At 37.8% G+C, this 15533-nt stretch overlaps 1 protein-coding gene and 1 long non-coding RNA gene across 5 annotated transcripts in view; one reads left to right on the forward strand and one right to left on the reverse strand.

Moving 5' to 3' along the window:
- LOC109560224 (uncharacterized) overlaps nucleotides 1–15533 on the reverse strand; it is a 162540-nt gene that overhangs the window by 139832 nt on the left and 7175 nt on the right. The gene's annotated exons all lie outside the window — the stretch shown is intronic.
- Nucleotides 930–4179, forward strand: LOC139183511 (fatty acid-binding protein, intestinal-like). Its single transcript, XM_070790802.1, has 4 exons — nucleotides 930–1062; nucleotides 2220–2389; nucleotides 3387–3494; nucleotides 3863–4179. Exons 1-4 carry the CDS (start codon nucleotides 996–998, stop codon nucleotides 3875–3877), a joined length of 360 nt encoding a protein of 119 aa, XP_070646903.1. The 5' UTR covers nucleotides 930–995; the 3' UTR covers nucleotides 3878–4179.

Raw genomic sequence — 15533 nt, forward strand, 5'->3', positions numbered from 1 at the left:
GCAAGCTGTATTTCCAAAGGGAGCTAAAGCATTATGCTGATCTTAACAGGCAAATCCAAGTCCTATCTGGTCCCAAGTTAATCACTAGTACGTGTTAAAAACTACCTAAATAAACACACTTCTGGTGACTTTCTAATAGACAGTAGAAAATCAAAGATTTTCTTAACCAAATATCAAGGATTTTCTTAACCAAATATAGTGGTTTGAGTATGGGGAAAGTAAATACAGGAATGGTTTTAGTTAATGGCATAGCTGACATCTGGCTTGTTTTTTCTGCACATGGCAGATGTCTAAAGATTCTTTCACTTATGGGAGTTTTCATGACATCCATCCATGTTTCTACCTCTTGAAATTTTTCTCAGTGGCCTACCTGCATTTAAGACCAAAACAAAAATGTAATGGGTCCCTACTGTGTGTCATGCACTGTACCAGGTGCCACGATATTTACCCAAAGTCCTGGAAACCCAAAAACACAATGCAAAAGGACATATTAGAAAAATAAATAAAACTCCAGTCTCAATATCCTATTAACATCAACTTTTCAGCTGTATTTGATCATGAAGTCTTACATTACTTACAAGGTAATTGCTATTATAAAAAAGGGATAGGTCGTTAATAGTCTCATTTTCCAAAACCCATTTTATATATGCTCTAAATTATGCTACATCCAACAAAGTGTGCACTTTGAACTTACAAACAAAAAAACTATCTTCATACAGTATGCATTCTAACTCTTGAAATAATTGTACCTGTAAGTCATAGTTTAAGATAGAATACATATGCTTATCATGTTTATTGCAGTTGAATTTCAGAAGGGGAGCTAAGAAATTTATAGAAACTAGAAGGTTTGGCATAAATGAAGTCAAGTGGCCTCTTGAACTTTAAACTTCCATATCACAATATGAAGCTGGTTCAAAGATAAGAAATAGAATAAATTCTCTCCTAAGGACGGACCTGAATCTCTGATTGCTCAGAGGCTGAATTAACCAGAGACCATGGCGTTTAATGGTACTTGGAAGTTAGACAGAAATGAGAACTATGAAAAGTTCATGGGAAAAAAGGGTAAGTGCTTAATACTTTAACAGCTTGTTCTTTTGTTTTTCACAGACATCTTTAACTCCTTCTAAACCTCAGATCTTAGGCAATGGCACCTGTTGTGCTGGTGAGGATCAAGAATGGGTGCTGGTTCAGAGTAGGGAAAACCACATTCTCACTTCTTACATTAGAAAGAATACACTCTCACCAGTGGAAGAAAAGATTCTTGGGCACTATTCTCTAAAACACAAAAAACATCCAGATATGTTTCATTTATGTTAACTGGTGACTGAAAATTGAATAGTTTTTTGTTTGTTTAGAAAGTAAAATATGGCAGAGCATAATGATAACCTTCATACTTTAAAATATTAAATTCTAGGGGATGGAAAAGCAAAGGCCATATAATAGAGGAATGAAAACAAATGAGACTTAATTCTCTTCCTCTGACTTGCAGAGCTTTTGGAATGATCTCATGACAGTATGTAGTTTCTACAGAAGTGTTAATTTAACAGATTTTAATATCTACACCACTACTCTGGCAGCCCATACGCTGAACACTTTGGGCAAAAAGATTTGTCATTCCCTAAAAATAAAAATCTGCATCAATTATATCCTGTAGTTTAGGAATTCCAAGTTCACATTTATGGAATTTGCAGATTCTTATAATAATGAATTTGACCGTAATATTTGCTAATTTTTCATTTCTATGATAGAAACACCACAAAAAGCAAAGAGAATTATGAAACTCAAAATTTAAAGCCATGGAAAGCAAAGGGACATTAAAAAAGAAAGTGTACCATACATGTGGAATTAAAGTAGTATATCCTTATAAATATATAAATGTACCTTCTTAATCCTTCATTTGATATCCCTGGAATTTGACTTACTTAACATTGAAACAAAAATATTTATAATTTTTAAAAAAATTACTCAGTTCTAAGATTCTACAATTCTATGCTTCATTTAATTTTTTTCAGTTTTAGAAAAATAGTTTGACATGATTGAGCTTGAACTTTTTCTACAGAAGCAATCTGAATGCTCTTGTGCAAAGGCAATATGATCAGGTATTCCTCTTCACCCACAAAATATTAACTGGTTAATTAACTAGTTTAAACAGAACTTGGAAAAGCAGCACTTTCCATGGCATTTTGACTTTATTTCCTCCAATCTCTTTGTCTTTGCAGGTATTAATGTGGTGAAAAGGAAGCTTCCAGCTCATGATAATTTGAAACTGAGAATTACACAAGGAAATAAATTCACAGTCAAAGAATCAAGCACTTTTCCAACCATTGAAATTATTTTTGAGCTTGGTGTCACTTTTAATTATAGCCTCCCAGATGGAACTGAAATCAGTGTAAGAAATTTTTTATAAGCAAAGCATTCCTGATTTTTCTACATACTGCAAAAATAATCTCTGTTTTCTTCCACTGGATCGGGTAATGAATGTAGGTCTCCTTCATTTACTGAAGCAGTCAATAGAGTTTATCTATATTAAACATCATACAAGTTAGCAGAGTATTTAAAAATGTTTTGATTTTCATATGTTATCTATTAAAGAACCTGGATTAAACAACAATTAGAAAAATATCCTTTGAATGACTGAGCATACACCTATTCATAAAGAAAATTTCAGTGTTTTCAACATATCTGACAGCAATAAAAGCTTCTAGAGCTATCTAACTTAAATATAATAGACGTGTAATTGAAATGATAAAATAAGTGAATAAATTAGTGAATGAATGTGTGACCAAATAGAAAGGTCCAATGTTACAATGTAGGTCACTGGGAATTCATTTTACTATTTAAGATCTAAAATTTTAAGATATAAAATGGGGTCACATTTTTCAACTGATTTTTTAAAAAATGTTTCCACTTAGAACTTTTCTGGTTAAAGTAAACATGTTTGCAATGACAATTAAGCTGTCAAATATTTTATTATGGCTGTTTTATCTGTTACCACAATTACATAAATTAAAACAAGTACAAGCTTGTTAACTTCTCTGTTAAACTAATATGAACCATGATTAAACTTAGAACACTCTTTTTAATGTGAAAGACTTAGTAAAGAGAAGTCCCAATTATCTGCCTTACAATTCAGCATTTGGAAACTACAGAGCAAGATGGTTACCAGCACGTACTCTAGAGCCCCGGTAATCTAGGTGCAAGCTTGGCTTTGTGACTTTAATTACCGTATTTCAGTTTTTTCATCTGTGCAATGGAGATAAATATATCTCCTTCATAGGGTTACAGTGAAGTTTGAAGAAGTAGATCTGTAGACCTCAGAACAGAGCCTGACACGTGTAAGACCCTTAAAAATGGTTTTTTTATTATTATTTTGAAATCTTATACAGGGGGCGTGGGCCCTGGAGGGAGATAAACTTGTCGGAAAATTTAAACGGTTGGACAATGGAAATGCACTAAATACTGTCCGAGAAATTACAGGTGGCGAGATGGTCCAGGTGAGTTATTTTCCAAAGACAAAAATAATTACATAGCAATGATTTTTATCTGGGGGGTTGCTGAGTTAAATCATCAATAAACAGACTATTACTTTTCTCATAAATCTTACTGAGTTCTAAAATATAGGTATTTTCTGATGCCTATTTGAAGAGAACTTACATACGTCAACACATTGAGCCTATTTTAACTGAAAAAGTGACTACAAACCAAAACTTATTTTTAAATGAATGTCTCCTCTATCTGTATAAAATGTGACTATCAAGTACAAGAAAAAAATACATTTTGAAGCTAAATACTACTAATATTTTTCTTAATTGAGCCTCTAATCTTAACGTCAAATTCTTCTATGTTTATGAACACCTTTCAGACTTACACTTATTAAAGTGTGAAACCCAAGAGGATTTTCAAAAAGGAATGAGCACTGTTCCTGGAGCATTGCCCAGAACACAGATTAGATGGAAAATCTATATTGAACCAGAAATGCTTTCCTTTCCTCATCTGGTATAAAGTTGCTGATTGATTAGATCTTTCATAAGCATTGGTCAATGGCTTATATTTCCAGTCTCACCAAAGAAAAACATGTAAAAGCTAATTAGGATTTAACTTGTCTTACATTTTCTAAGATGTGTTTACTGGTGTTCTAAAAGAATGTGACATTTTAAAAAACATATGAATAAATATTGTTTCCACATTGCTTTAGAAGTAGTCTCTCTTAAAAAAAAAAGACATATTCATTAATAGACTGTTTTGGGTTTTTCCCCACATTTGGTAAATTAAAGACATATATTGCATGGGGGTCTTTATAATCTTGTACTGGTTGTAAATATTTCCCTTAGCAACATTTATTATAAAAATAATACATATTTAACCAGAAAGTTTAGAACTAAGAAAAACAAATGCAAAATAAATATTTCCATAAACCCATAAGCCAGAGATAATCACTATTCTGATTTTAATAGAGATCCTCTATCTTCTCTGGCTGTGGATTTGTGTATTTCTTCATACATACATAGCACTCTGAACAAAACAACAGGAAACAAATGATGTGCTAAGGCAAAGTGCATTTTATTTTTCTACATTGCCAGTGATTCCCAGACCTGGGTAAGCAGCAGGATCATCTGAGAAACTTAAGAACTGTTTGCATGCTTAATCCCTACCATTATCCTGTTAGATCAGAATCTCTGAAAACAGAACCAGGGATTTTAGAGAACTCCCAAGTGATTCTGATGCAGCAGGTACACTAACCAGTCTTTGAGAACAAGTGGGCTATCAGGCACCAAAAGTGTCGTCTTCAAGTGTCACCCCTCCCCTTTCATTCATAAACACATACACTTATAGGTTTTCAGGGCCCCCAAAGTTTTCCTTCACTCATATACTCACATAATATACTACTTTATGTATTTCAACCAATTGCATTTTAGGTCGGTGTGTATACAGGGCGCAGAGGTGGTAAATTTTTTAAGCATTTGGCTCTGTGGACTTTTGTTTTGACTATTTTTCACATTGATGACAGTAATAGCTAACATTTATATAGTTCTTACAAAGTTCCAGGTACTGTTCTAAGTTGTATATAGATATGGCAGATACATTACAATGTAGAAAGAAAAATGTTTGTGTACATGTTGAAGATGAACAGATTGAAGAATATAATCTTTTACAAAAACAAGAACTTGAATCCACTGTTCATTTTTTAACTGTATTAAAATCTTCACACTGAAAACAGTAACTACGTAGATTTTTCACGCACTTTCTAGAAATAAATGTTCAGAGTGCTTCTACCTCTCGGATCTTGTCTACATATGTGAAGTAGGAAAAGGGCAGGTGTTAATTCCATCTGACAGTGGAAAATCTATAGTATGGAGAAGTTTATTTGCTTGTCTAATGTTGCAGAGTCCATAAGGAACACAGGAATTAAATGTAGGTCTTGACTCTTAGTACATTATCATCTATGCTATTACTCAGCCTATTACAAAGAAATATATCTTAAAAAAAAAAAAAGCAAAAAACCCTTAATTCCTTCGTGGCACCCAAGAATAGCACTCCAAAGGAGTCAGGTCAGACTGTAAAATAATGGCAATTAAGTGGTTAGGCACTTATCTATTTCTAGCCTTACTGCAGGCTCACTTTTCTTTTAATAATTTACATCCTTTCTTAGCACTAAATCTCCACTATTCATTAGTACTAGAGAGCAGCGTATTGTTTGCTAAGTGACTGCCATTGTTATAACCTCTCTCTGGGAAACTGACCTTGATATCGTGCCAACTGAAAGGACCAAGAGAGGGCGTCTGACCCAACAGCAGCCTCTCTAACACAGTCTGGCCAGTTTATGAACTCTGTGCAGAACGAACCACAGCAAACAGAACCTAGAATGAATTTCAGAGATACACAATAATTGGTAGAAGGAAAAAGGTTTCAAGAGGACAAAGAGGGCAGACAGTAAGTAAAAACCACGAGTACGAGAAGCTGTGAGCAAGCAAGACCCGCAGGGTAAACTGCAGAATACCCGGAGCAGTTGTCACAGGAGCAGCTGGGTGGTAAAAGCTGAAAATTTACACATGGAATATGGCATTTGGGGTTCCCTTCAAACTGCTTCCTCCCCAATCTAGGATAGGGGAGGTAGTGGAGAGAAGTATAGAAGAAATGAGGTTGGTCTCAAGTTGACAACTGTTGCAGCTGTTTAAAATGATCCCCTTATTATCTACCTATCTGACATGCTGACACCTGACAGGTCCACTGGGTACCTAGTAGAACATTAAACTTATCTCCCTACTTCTGTATGTGTTTGACATTCTCCATAACAAAACATTAAAAACTTTAACACATACATATATAAATCAGAAGCCAACCACTTCCCATCACTTCCATTGCTATCATCTTGGTCACCACTAATCTTTCTCCTGATTACTATAATAATCACTAAAAAGCCTTTTTCAACACAGCAGTCAGAATAATCCTTTATAAATCAAAATCAGATGTGGTCATTCCTCTACAAAAATACTGCAATGTCTGCCATTTCTTTTACAGAAAAAGCCAATGTCCTAAAATGGCCTATAAGACCCTAGGTGATCAGATCCCCTTATTACCTATCTGACATGTGTTCCTTTTCTTGGACTATCTGGGGGAAGAATGTTTCAAGTGGAGGAAATACCCTAGAACAAAGGCCTTAAGGCAGGAGCAGACCTGTAAATCTGAGTAACACAGATTACCTTGTAAGAGTCTCCAAGGTCATCTAGAGATTATAAAAAATGTGACCAATGTTCAGGAAATAGAGGCTGACTCAGCCTTCCTAGAACTCAGGAATAATGTGGCAAAAAGGGAACGGGTTTTAGAATCACATAGACTTACCCAAACTCTTATCTTTCCCATTACTGACTAAAATTCAAGTTCTGAGCCTTAATTTTTCTTACTTGAAAAACAGGGAAAAGTAGCAATGATTTTCTGATGTGCTATCAACTGAGGTATTATATACAAAACATCTAGCAGAGTGCTCAGCACATAGCTCATACACAATAAATGTTACCAAATAATACGCCCCTGTGCCCTTCTCTTGCAGAGAAAACAGAGCAAAGTCTGGCTGGAGAAAACAAGAGAATTCTCTTCTTAACATAGCCATCACGAGGCCTGTGTGGTAGATGGACCCTAGCTGGTAGATGAGAACTCTTAGTTCTGGTTCAAGCTGTGACAACTAGATGGGGACTTGAGGCCAGTCATTTCATCACTTTGGAATTTAGTTCAATCATCTTTAAAATGAGCTAACTAGACCTCTATTGCTAAGATACAGTCCTGAGATCCTGTCTCCGAAAAACAGTCAGGGACTCTACCCTAAATAGCCCCCCTGGTGTGCAGCACAGGGACGTGTTGCAAGGACAGAGGGTGGGGTGGTGAGAGGAAGACATCTTCCAAATTCTTAAGCCTGGCTGGCTTCATGGCTGTGTGACCTGTGCAGGCCCAGGAATGGGCTTCAGTGAATGCTCTGCTGTGAGAGTCTCAAAATTCTCAATAAAGTTTGAACAACGAGATCTGCATTTTCATTTTATAGTGAGACCTGCAAATTACGTGGTCAGTCCTGTTCCTAGGAGATGGGTATGAATAAGTAAGATATTTTTCTATCATTAATTAGAGACTGGCAGCAAGACACCCCTGGTGGGTGAGATAGTTGTCTGGGGGCAGAACAGAAGTGGGAGGGGGTTTTGATGGGATCAAGAGGGAAGGGTGATGATGGATGAACTTTTCCAAGTACGCTGACCTGTCAACAACAGTAGGGGTCACCTCCTAGGTGAAGATCCAAGTTATTACTTTACAGTCGGCCCTGCATATGTACTGCCCACGAACTCAACCAACTGATCATATATAGTACGTATTTATTGAAAAAAAAATCCATGTGTAAGTAAATCCACATAGTTCAAACCTGTGTTGTTTAAGGCTAAACTGTACTCTGAAATGTTTCTTTACCTTCTGCTCCTTGCTTCCTCTAAACTACAGCACAAGACTGCCATCTAGTGGCCAATGACATGAATTCTTTCAAAGATTTCCAATGTGAGGTTCACATTTCAGCACCTACAGGGTGTTCCAGAAAAATCTGACATACTATACTGTGTAGTTTGTAATAATTATTAAATGCTTTCTTCAGTTTCAACTTCCAAAATATTCAGAATTAATATGAAGACCCCTTTTCTGTTTTCCTGAACAATTCCCTAAGGCTGCTTTCATCTGTTCAGCAAGAAATGATTTTAAAAAATTAAAAAAAATACTAGTAACAAATATTCCATGATGAACACCACTGGTCATTAACAATGTCATGAAACTGATTCAAATGCTCAGGTTAATCCTGGGTCTGAATCAGAATACCCAGAATATCATCATCTTCAAAACTGGATGGTCATTTAGGGGTAGGGTTATGCTTTCATTCAGTCTGTGCTAATATGCAGGGTGATATTCAGGCCCAATGACCCACGTTCAGGCTACTGGCTGGAACAGGCATTACTGAACAATTAACTGGAAAAGAAGAGTAAGCAACGCAGCGATAGAAGATGAAGAAAGTGAGGAGCCTGGAGCACATCAACAGTCAGTGTCCCAGGGGGCTTCTCTCATCCATAAGCATCCCCACTGAGAACTCCACCAGATGAAAGGGTTACCTAGGTCCTCCTGGCTAGATTTCCAGGAAGAAAAGAGGGAGCTCACATACTCATCCAGTGATTACTGCTTAGGACCCCTGTGCGGGGAGAAGACTGCAAACATCTAAAGAAGGGTGAGGAAGTTCTCCCAGGATCTCCGCCCAGTGTTAAGACCACATCCCTCAGATTACAGGTGGCGTAACTGCTTCTTTTCAAACAATTCAGATATACTCACTGCACTGACTGGAGAAAATATCTGAGCACCAGACAACAATACTCTCTCTCCACTCAAAAACAAGAGAGTCCTTTAGGGAGAGGAATCTTTACTTAATGCCATTTCTTGCTTTGTTTTGGATAATTTTTTTAAACAAGACCTCAAGATAACAAGGATATCAAAGGCTATAAATGTGACACTGAACTTCTTCTTTTTAACACATCCTTAGGGCAGAAAAACCTCAGTGAGGATGGGGCTTATTTCACACTTCCAGTCACCACTAAGTATTCATCCTGTGTTCCCATAGCATGACATGCTCACTAATATCACACCATTTTTCTGTATTCAGTTTGCTTGTCTGTGAGCTCCATTAGGGTGAAGATAGAGTCTTATATCTATATCCCTACCCCCACTATATCCCTTTAACACACAGTAGACATTAATAACTGCAAAGGAGTAAATAAATGGAACATGCTGAACAGTCTCAGCCTTAGCAAGCCAGCCTTTCCCATGCACTATTCTGAGTCCTTACACACAGAATCTCTACTGAAGCAAACAGCCTTAGCTGTTCCTGTACACAGATAAGCTTAATCTGATCGACCCTACCTAGATCATAACAGGTTAGGCCACTTGCTCCAAGAGCAGTCAATCTATATACTTGAGAACAGTCTATGAGAACTTTGTCTAAGACCAGTAATTCTAACTAGTTAAACCAATTAGGGTCTCATTCTTGGGAATCTGACTTAAATACACAAGAAAGGCACCAGCTAGTAACAATGGATGGTAGAGGGGAATGAAGTTTGCCACCCCCAAAATATATCTCTTTGGCATAATGATTAATTTAGGTTGATAATCTCTAAGAAACAAGAGACTTAGAAAGTCTTTCTACTTTCCTCTTGGCTGCCTAAAATATTTAAATAAAGGGCTTATTCCCAAAATAGAGGTATCACCAGGAATATCTGCAAAGAATATGGGCTAGGTGTGATGGGGGAAATTCCGTGGGGCCTAGAGATCAGAGGCCACTCAATGTCTCATTGTCTCTGCGTGGCCAGCAAACATTTGTTTATCAAACATCTGCTTTTTCATCTTCATGAGAACTGCCTCACTTTCCTTTTAAGTTCCAACATCCTCTTTCATCTCTCGCTGAAGGTGGTATTTAAGGTGAAGGTTTTGGCCATTTTGGCAAGTTACTCCATTTTCCTAGGTATGAAAAAGTGAAAGTGTCAGTCACTCAGTCGTGTCTGACTCTTCGTGACCCCATGGACTGTAGCCCACTAAGCTCCTCAGTCCGTGGAATTCTCCAGGCAAGAATACTGGACTGGGTAGCCATTCCCTTCTCCAGGGGATCTTTCTGACCCAGGGTCGAACCTGGGCCTCCTGCATCGCAGGCAGATTCTTTACCAGATGAGCCACCAGGGAAGACCTCTTCTATGTATGCAAGTTATTTAATTTCTGTTTGACTTTCTCTTACTAACCTATCCCATGTCAATTTAGTTCTCAGTCCAGCCAGAACCAAAATGGGTAGAGGAAAATTTCCTCTTCCCAAACAATGGGCCAAAGTAGAAAGGCATAGAGGAGAGACAGAAAACAGAGGACATGAGGCAAAAGGAATCACAGTGAGTTCTAGTAAACAGAACCTAGACGGAAGAAAAGAAGCTGAAGTAATAGGTTCTTAGAGATGGAAATAATGAATTCTTGCTTATGGTGAATAAAAGTATAACTTGTTTACTATAGCCTCCTCGGATCATGGCTGGCCAAGAGAACATATTTCTTAAATATGAAGTAAGCAGCTACCATGTGACACATATAAGTTTCGAATATAAACAAGACAGATCTATTTGGTTCCCAAGGAGATGTGAATTCAGCTCAGGCATGTACCATCTACAGGTTGAAGACTGACATTAAACAAGTAAAAACAATAGTGATAATAAGCATTACAAAGAAGTAGTGTAGGCTCTCACAGAAACATATGATGCCTTGAATTATATTTTCCATTGGTCTATTTTTGCTAAGTTCTCTGATTATACACACTTTCCTGCACTCTAACGAGGCCTGATTTACATTTGACACTTTTTATCCTTATTATCACCTCTAACTGTACATGTAAAGGCTACTTCCCCAAGGTCTACAAAATTTTCAAAATACAAATTGGCTCTAAATTCAAAGAGAAAATTGTAAATTTAAGTAAGTGAACGCTTTATCAATAAAACACAGCACTCATTCCAATGTCCTTCAATGCAACTCTTACTACCACTACAAGGCAACAGTGTTTACAACGTGCTGGACATTGTTCAAGACGGTTCACAGAAGTCAACGCATACTGTGTCCTGCTGAGTAAAGTCAGACAGAGAAGGAGAGATATCCTGTGACATCCTTTATATGTGGAATCTAAAGAGAAATGATACAAATGAACTTACTTACAAAAGAGAAAGATTCACAGACTTAGAGAGCGAGTTCATGGCTGCCAGGGGATAGGGAAGAGGGGCAGGATGCAGGGATAGTTAGGGAGTTTGGCTGGGACTGACATGTACACACTGCCATGCTTAAAATGGATAACCAATAAGGTCCTACTGTACAGCACAGGGAACTCTGCTCAGTGTTATGCAGCAGCCTGGACAGGAGAGGAGTTTGGGGGAGAATGGACACATGTCCATGTGCGTGTGTCCATACATGCATGTGTATGTATGGCTGAGTCCCTTCACTGTTCACCTGAAACAATCACAGTGTTGTTTGTTAATCGGCTGTATCAGTTCAGTTCAGTTCAGTTGCTCAGTCGTGTCCGACTCTTTGTGACTCTATGAATCGCAGCACGCCAGGCCTCCCTGTCCATCACCAACTCCCAGAGTTCATTCAGACTCAAGTCCATCGAGCCAGTGATGCCATTCAGCCATCTCATCCTCTGTCGTCCCCTTCTCCTCCTGCCCCCAATCCCTCCCAGCATCACAGTCTTTTCCAATGAGCCAACTCTTCGCATGAGGTGGCCAAAGTACTGGAGTTTCAGCTTTAGCACCATTCCTTCCAAAGAAATCCCAGGGCTGATCTCCTTCAGAATGGACTGGTTGGATCTCCTTGCAGTCCAAGGGACTCTCAAGAGTCTTCTCCAACACCACAGTTCAAAAGCATCAATTCTTCGGCGCTCAGCCTTTTTCACAGTCCAACTGTCACATCCATACATGACCACTGGAAAAACCATAGCCTTGACTAGATGGACCTGTGTTGGCAAAGTAATGTCTCTGCTTTTCAATATGCTATCTAGGTTGGTCGTAACTTTGCTTCCAAGGAGTAAGCGTCTTTTAATTTCATGGCTGCAGTCACCATCTGCACTGATTTTGGAGCCCAGAAAAATAAAGTCTGACACTGTTTCCACTGTTTCCCCATCTATTTGCCATGAAGTGATGGGACCAGATGCCATGATCTTTGTCTTCTGAACGTTGAGCTTTCAGCCAACTTTTTCACTCTCCACTTTCACTTTCATCAAGAGGCTTTTTAGCTCCTCTTCAGTTTCTGCCATAAGGGTGGTGTCATATGCATATCTGAGGTTATTGATATTTCTCCCGGCAATCTTGATTCCAGCTTGTGTTTCTTCCAGTCCAGCATTTCTCATGATGTACTCTGCACAGAAGTTAAATAAGCAGGGTGACAATATACAGCCTTGACGTACTCCTTTTCCTATTTGGAACCAGTCTGTTGTTCCATGTCCAGTTCTAACTGTTGCTTCCTGACCTGCATACAGATTTCTCAAGAGGCAGGGAAGGTGGTCTGGTATTCCCATCTCTTTCAGAATTTTCCACAGTTTATTGTGATCCACACAGTCAAAGGCTTTGGCATAGTCAATAAAGCAGAAATCCCCCAATACAAAACAGAAAAAAAATGTTTTTAATCGACTCATATTAATCCTCACAACAACTCCTCTACACTATAAGAACTAGTAAACTATTTTCATTTTACACATTAGGTAGATGAGGCAAAGAAAAATTATATAAGTTAGCCAAAGGTCAACAACTAGTACGTGGCTGACCCAGAATTTGAACCCAAGCACTCTGGTTCGAGAGTCAATACGTTCTAGAGTCTAGACTCAATTTTACTCAATATGGTTTTCTTGGTAAATTCTCTTTTAAAATTCTATTCAACAAATATGTATTGAATGCTTATTAGATGCAGGTGTTGATCTAGGTGTTAAAACAGTGAACAAAACAGACAAAAAATCCCTGTTCCCATGGAGGAGGATACAGATAACATATAAGAGAAAAAGGTAAAATATAAAGTACATTAGACAGTGTAAATGCTAAGGAGGAAACAAGGCCAGAAAGAGGGATGAGGAGTAGTATGACTTTAAAAAGGTGCTGGGATATGAGTACAATTTTAAATAGGCTGATCAGGAAAGTAACCTGAGTAGGTGATGTTTGAACAATGACCCAACTGAAGTGAGGACATGAGTTGTTTCAGTTAAGCTTTACAAGATAACAGGCAAAGTAAGAGCCCTGGGTTTGGATCCTTGGACTCATTACAGCCTAAAATGCCCCTGGAGTTACATTTAGAGTTTCTGGGGTGTGCACAGAACCAGCACATTCTATCAGGGCTTGATGCTGCCAGTTTAGGAAATGCAGAGTAATACAACTGAATGAGTGTTATGAAACGAGCAACAGCTTCTTCATTCATTCTGAGCAAGAATTCATGGAGGATTATATTATGAGGTAGCAATGCTGAACACTTAGTGAACTTTATTCTTCCCAGTTTCTAAAGTCAATACCCTGTATCTTAATCTGCCTGGGTTAACAACTGATGTAGCATACTCTGCAGCTTTTGTGTGGAGTATTGTATACATCTCTATTATGTCTCATTGGTTTATAGTGTCCTTCAAGTCCTCTATTTTCTTTTTTTTTTAATTGTGGCATAGGTGATGTACTATATAAGCTTCAGATGTACAACATAGTGACTCACACTTTTTAAAGGTTATACTCCACTTATAAAATACTGTCTACATTCCCTGTGTTTGCAATGTATCCTTGTAGCTTATTTTATACATAGCAGTTTGTACCTCCTATGCTCCTACCCCTAACTTGCCCCTCCCCACTTTCCTCTCCCTGTTGGTGACCACTAGTTTGTTCTCTACATCTGAGAGCCTGTTTCTTTGTTATATTCTTTGTGTTGTTTTTTTTTCTTTCAGTTTCCACATATAAGTGATATCATACAGTATTTGATTTTATCTCCAAGTCCTCTGTTTTCTTACTGATCTTCTGTCTAGATCAGATTTTTTGCTCATTACTGAAAGAAGAGTACTGAAATTTTCAACAGTTATGTTAGATCTATTTCTTCAATTATGTTCAAATCTTCTCACACGTTTTGACTCAATTTGCTTAGTTTCTGGAAATCTTTGACTATTTCTCAGAGTTCCGACAAACTTGCTTCAAATGGTTTCTGTTTATTTTTCATTGTTTCTGTGAAGGGACGGGGGCATGGAGCTGCCTACTCTACTCAACATGGCTTTCTCAAGGTGATTTTTTGACAGATCTCTCACCAGACAGGGAGAAAATAAATCTGCTTTCTAACAGAGCATGTTTATAGATATGAACATAAAAGACGAGTTTCCCTAGTAGAGGCCTGAAGCCTCATTCCTTACATCTATCACCTCCATTTCATGTTGGTTTCTCCGTCTTCCCTGAGTAGACATGGAGCTCCATGAAACACAGTTTGCAAAACACTGTTATAAATCATTAGAATCTTCTGACACTTATGTGCCGAGTGTCTGTGATCAGACGTTAGAAATAGCTAAGTAATCATTCTGACCTAGACTATTTCTTATTTGTTTCCTAAATTATTTCAAAATGTGTTCTTCCCAACTTTGTGGAAAAGCCACAATGAGTAAAATGATCTGTCATTCCATCTCCCAGAGTTAACTGCTGTTGACATGCTGACATTTCTCACACTTATAAGTATAATTCAGGTTAATCTTTTATATATAGCAGTTATCATCTTGACCTCTATGTGCTTAACACTGTTATTCTAGTTCACACCTATGTGAATACTGTCACATTTACTCTTGGAAGCTTATTATATAACTTTTACGAGAGAAGACATGTCATGTATTGACTAACCTTTCAATCTGCACCTTCATAACCATCCCTTCAGTATCTTTCAATAAAACAAAAACAGGTTGATTACTCTATAGGTTAGCATAATGAGACTTCAAGTCTGTAAGTTTCAACATCTTTTTCATCTATGCCTACCAATGAAGCTTGGCCATATTGAAGTTGTTTTCAAACTTCAAAATGCAGCAAAATGCCATCTTTATTTTGAAATCAAATCTTTTATGAACCCCCCCCCCAAAAAAAATAAACACAAAAAATAAAACTGAGCGCTGAAGGTTGAAGTCTGCAAATGTGCGAGTAGATTGGGGGAAGAGGGTAAGCAGTTTATTCACAGGCAGTCCTGCTTAGCCGTCCCAACACCCCAATATGATGCAGAACCCCAAGGCTCTGGGACAAGAATGTCTGAATATCCCATATCTGTGAGATGTCCTCAATCAATACTTTTAATGAACTGGATGACTATTGCATCTGTATCTCCTCTGGCTTCTCAGACAGTACCTGACACAAAGTAGGCATTTAAGAAGTATTCATCGAAATAAAAGACATGAAATTCAAAATGAGGGAATGGGTTAGTACGGATCCATTACTGGTACTTGAGAAAAACCTAAGAAAGTACCCCCA

The sequence above is a fragment of the Bos indicus genome, chromosome 6, assembly GCF_029378745.1.
Source record: "Bos indicus isolate NIAB-ARS_2022 breed Sahiwal x Tharparkar chromosome 6, NIAB-ARS_B.indTharparkar_mat_pri_1.0, whole genome shotgun sequence".
Lineage (NCBI taxonomy): Eukaryota > Metazoa > Chordata > Mammalia > Artiodactyla > Bovidae > Bos > Bos indicus.

Coding starts and splice junctions, on each gene's coding strand:
- LOC139183511 (XM_070790802.1), top strand. CDS start 996: ATGGCGTTTAATGGTACTTGGAAGTTAGACAGAAATGAGAACTATGAA. Junction 1,063..2,219: donor AAAGTTCATGGGAAAAAAGG/GTAAGTGCTTAA, acceptor TTGTCTTTGCAG/GTATTAATGTGGTGAAAAGG. Junction 2,390..3,386: donor CAGATGGAACTGAAATCAGT/GTAAGAAATTTT, acceptor AATCTTATACAG/GGGGCGTGGGCCCTGGAGGG.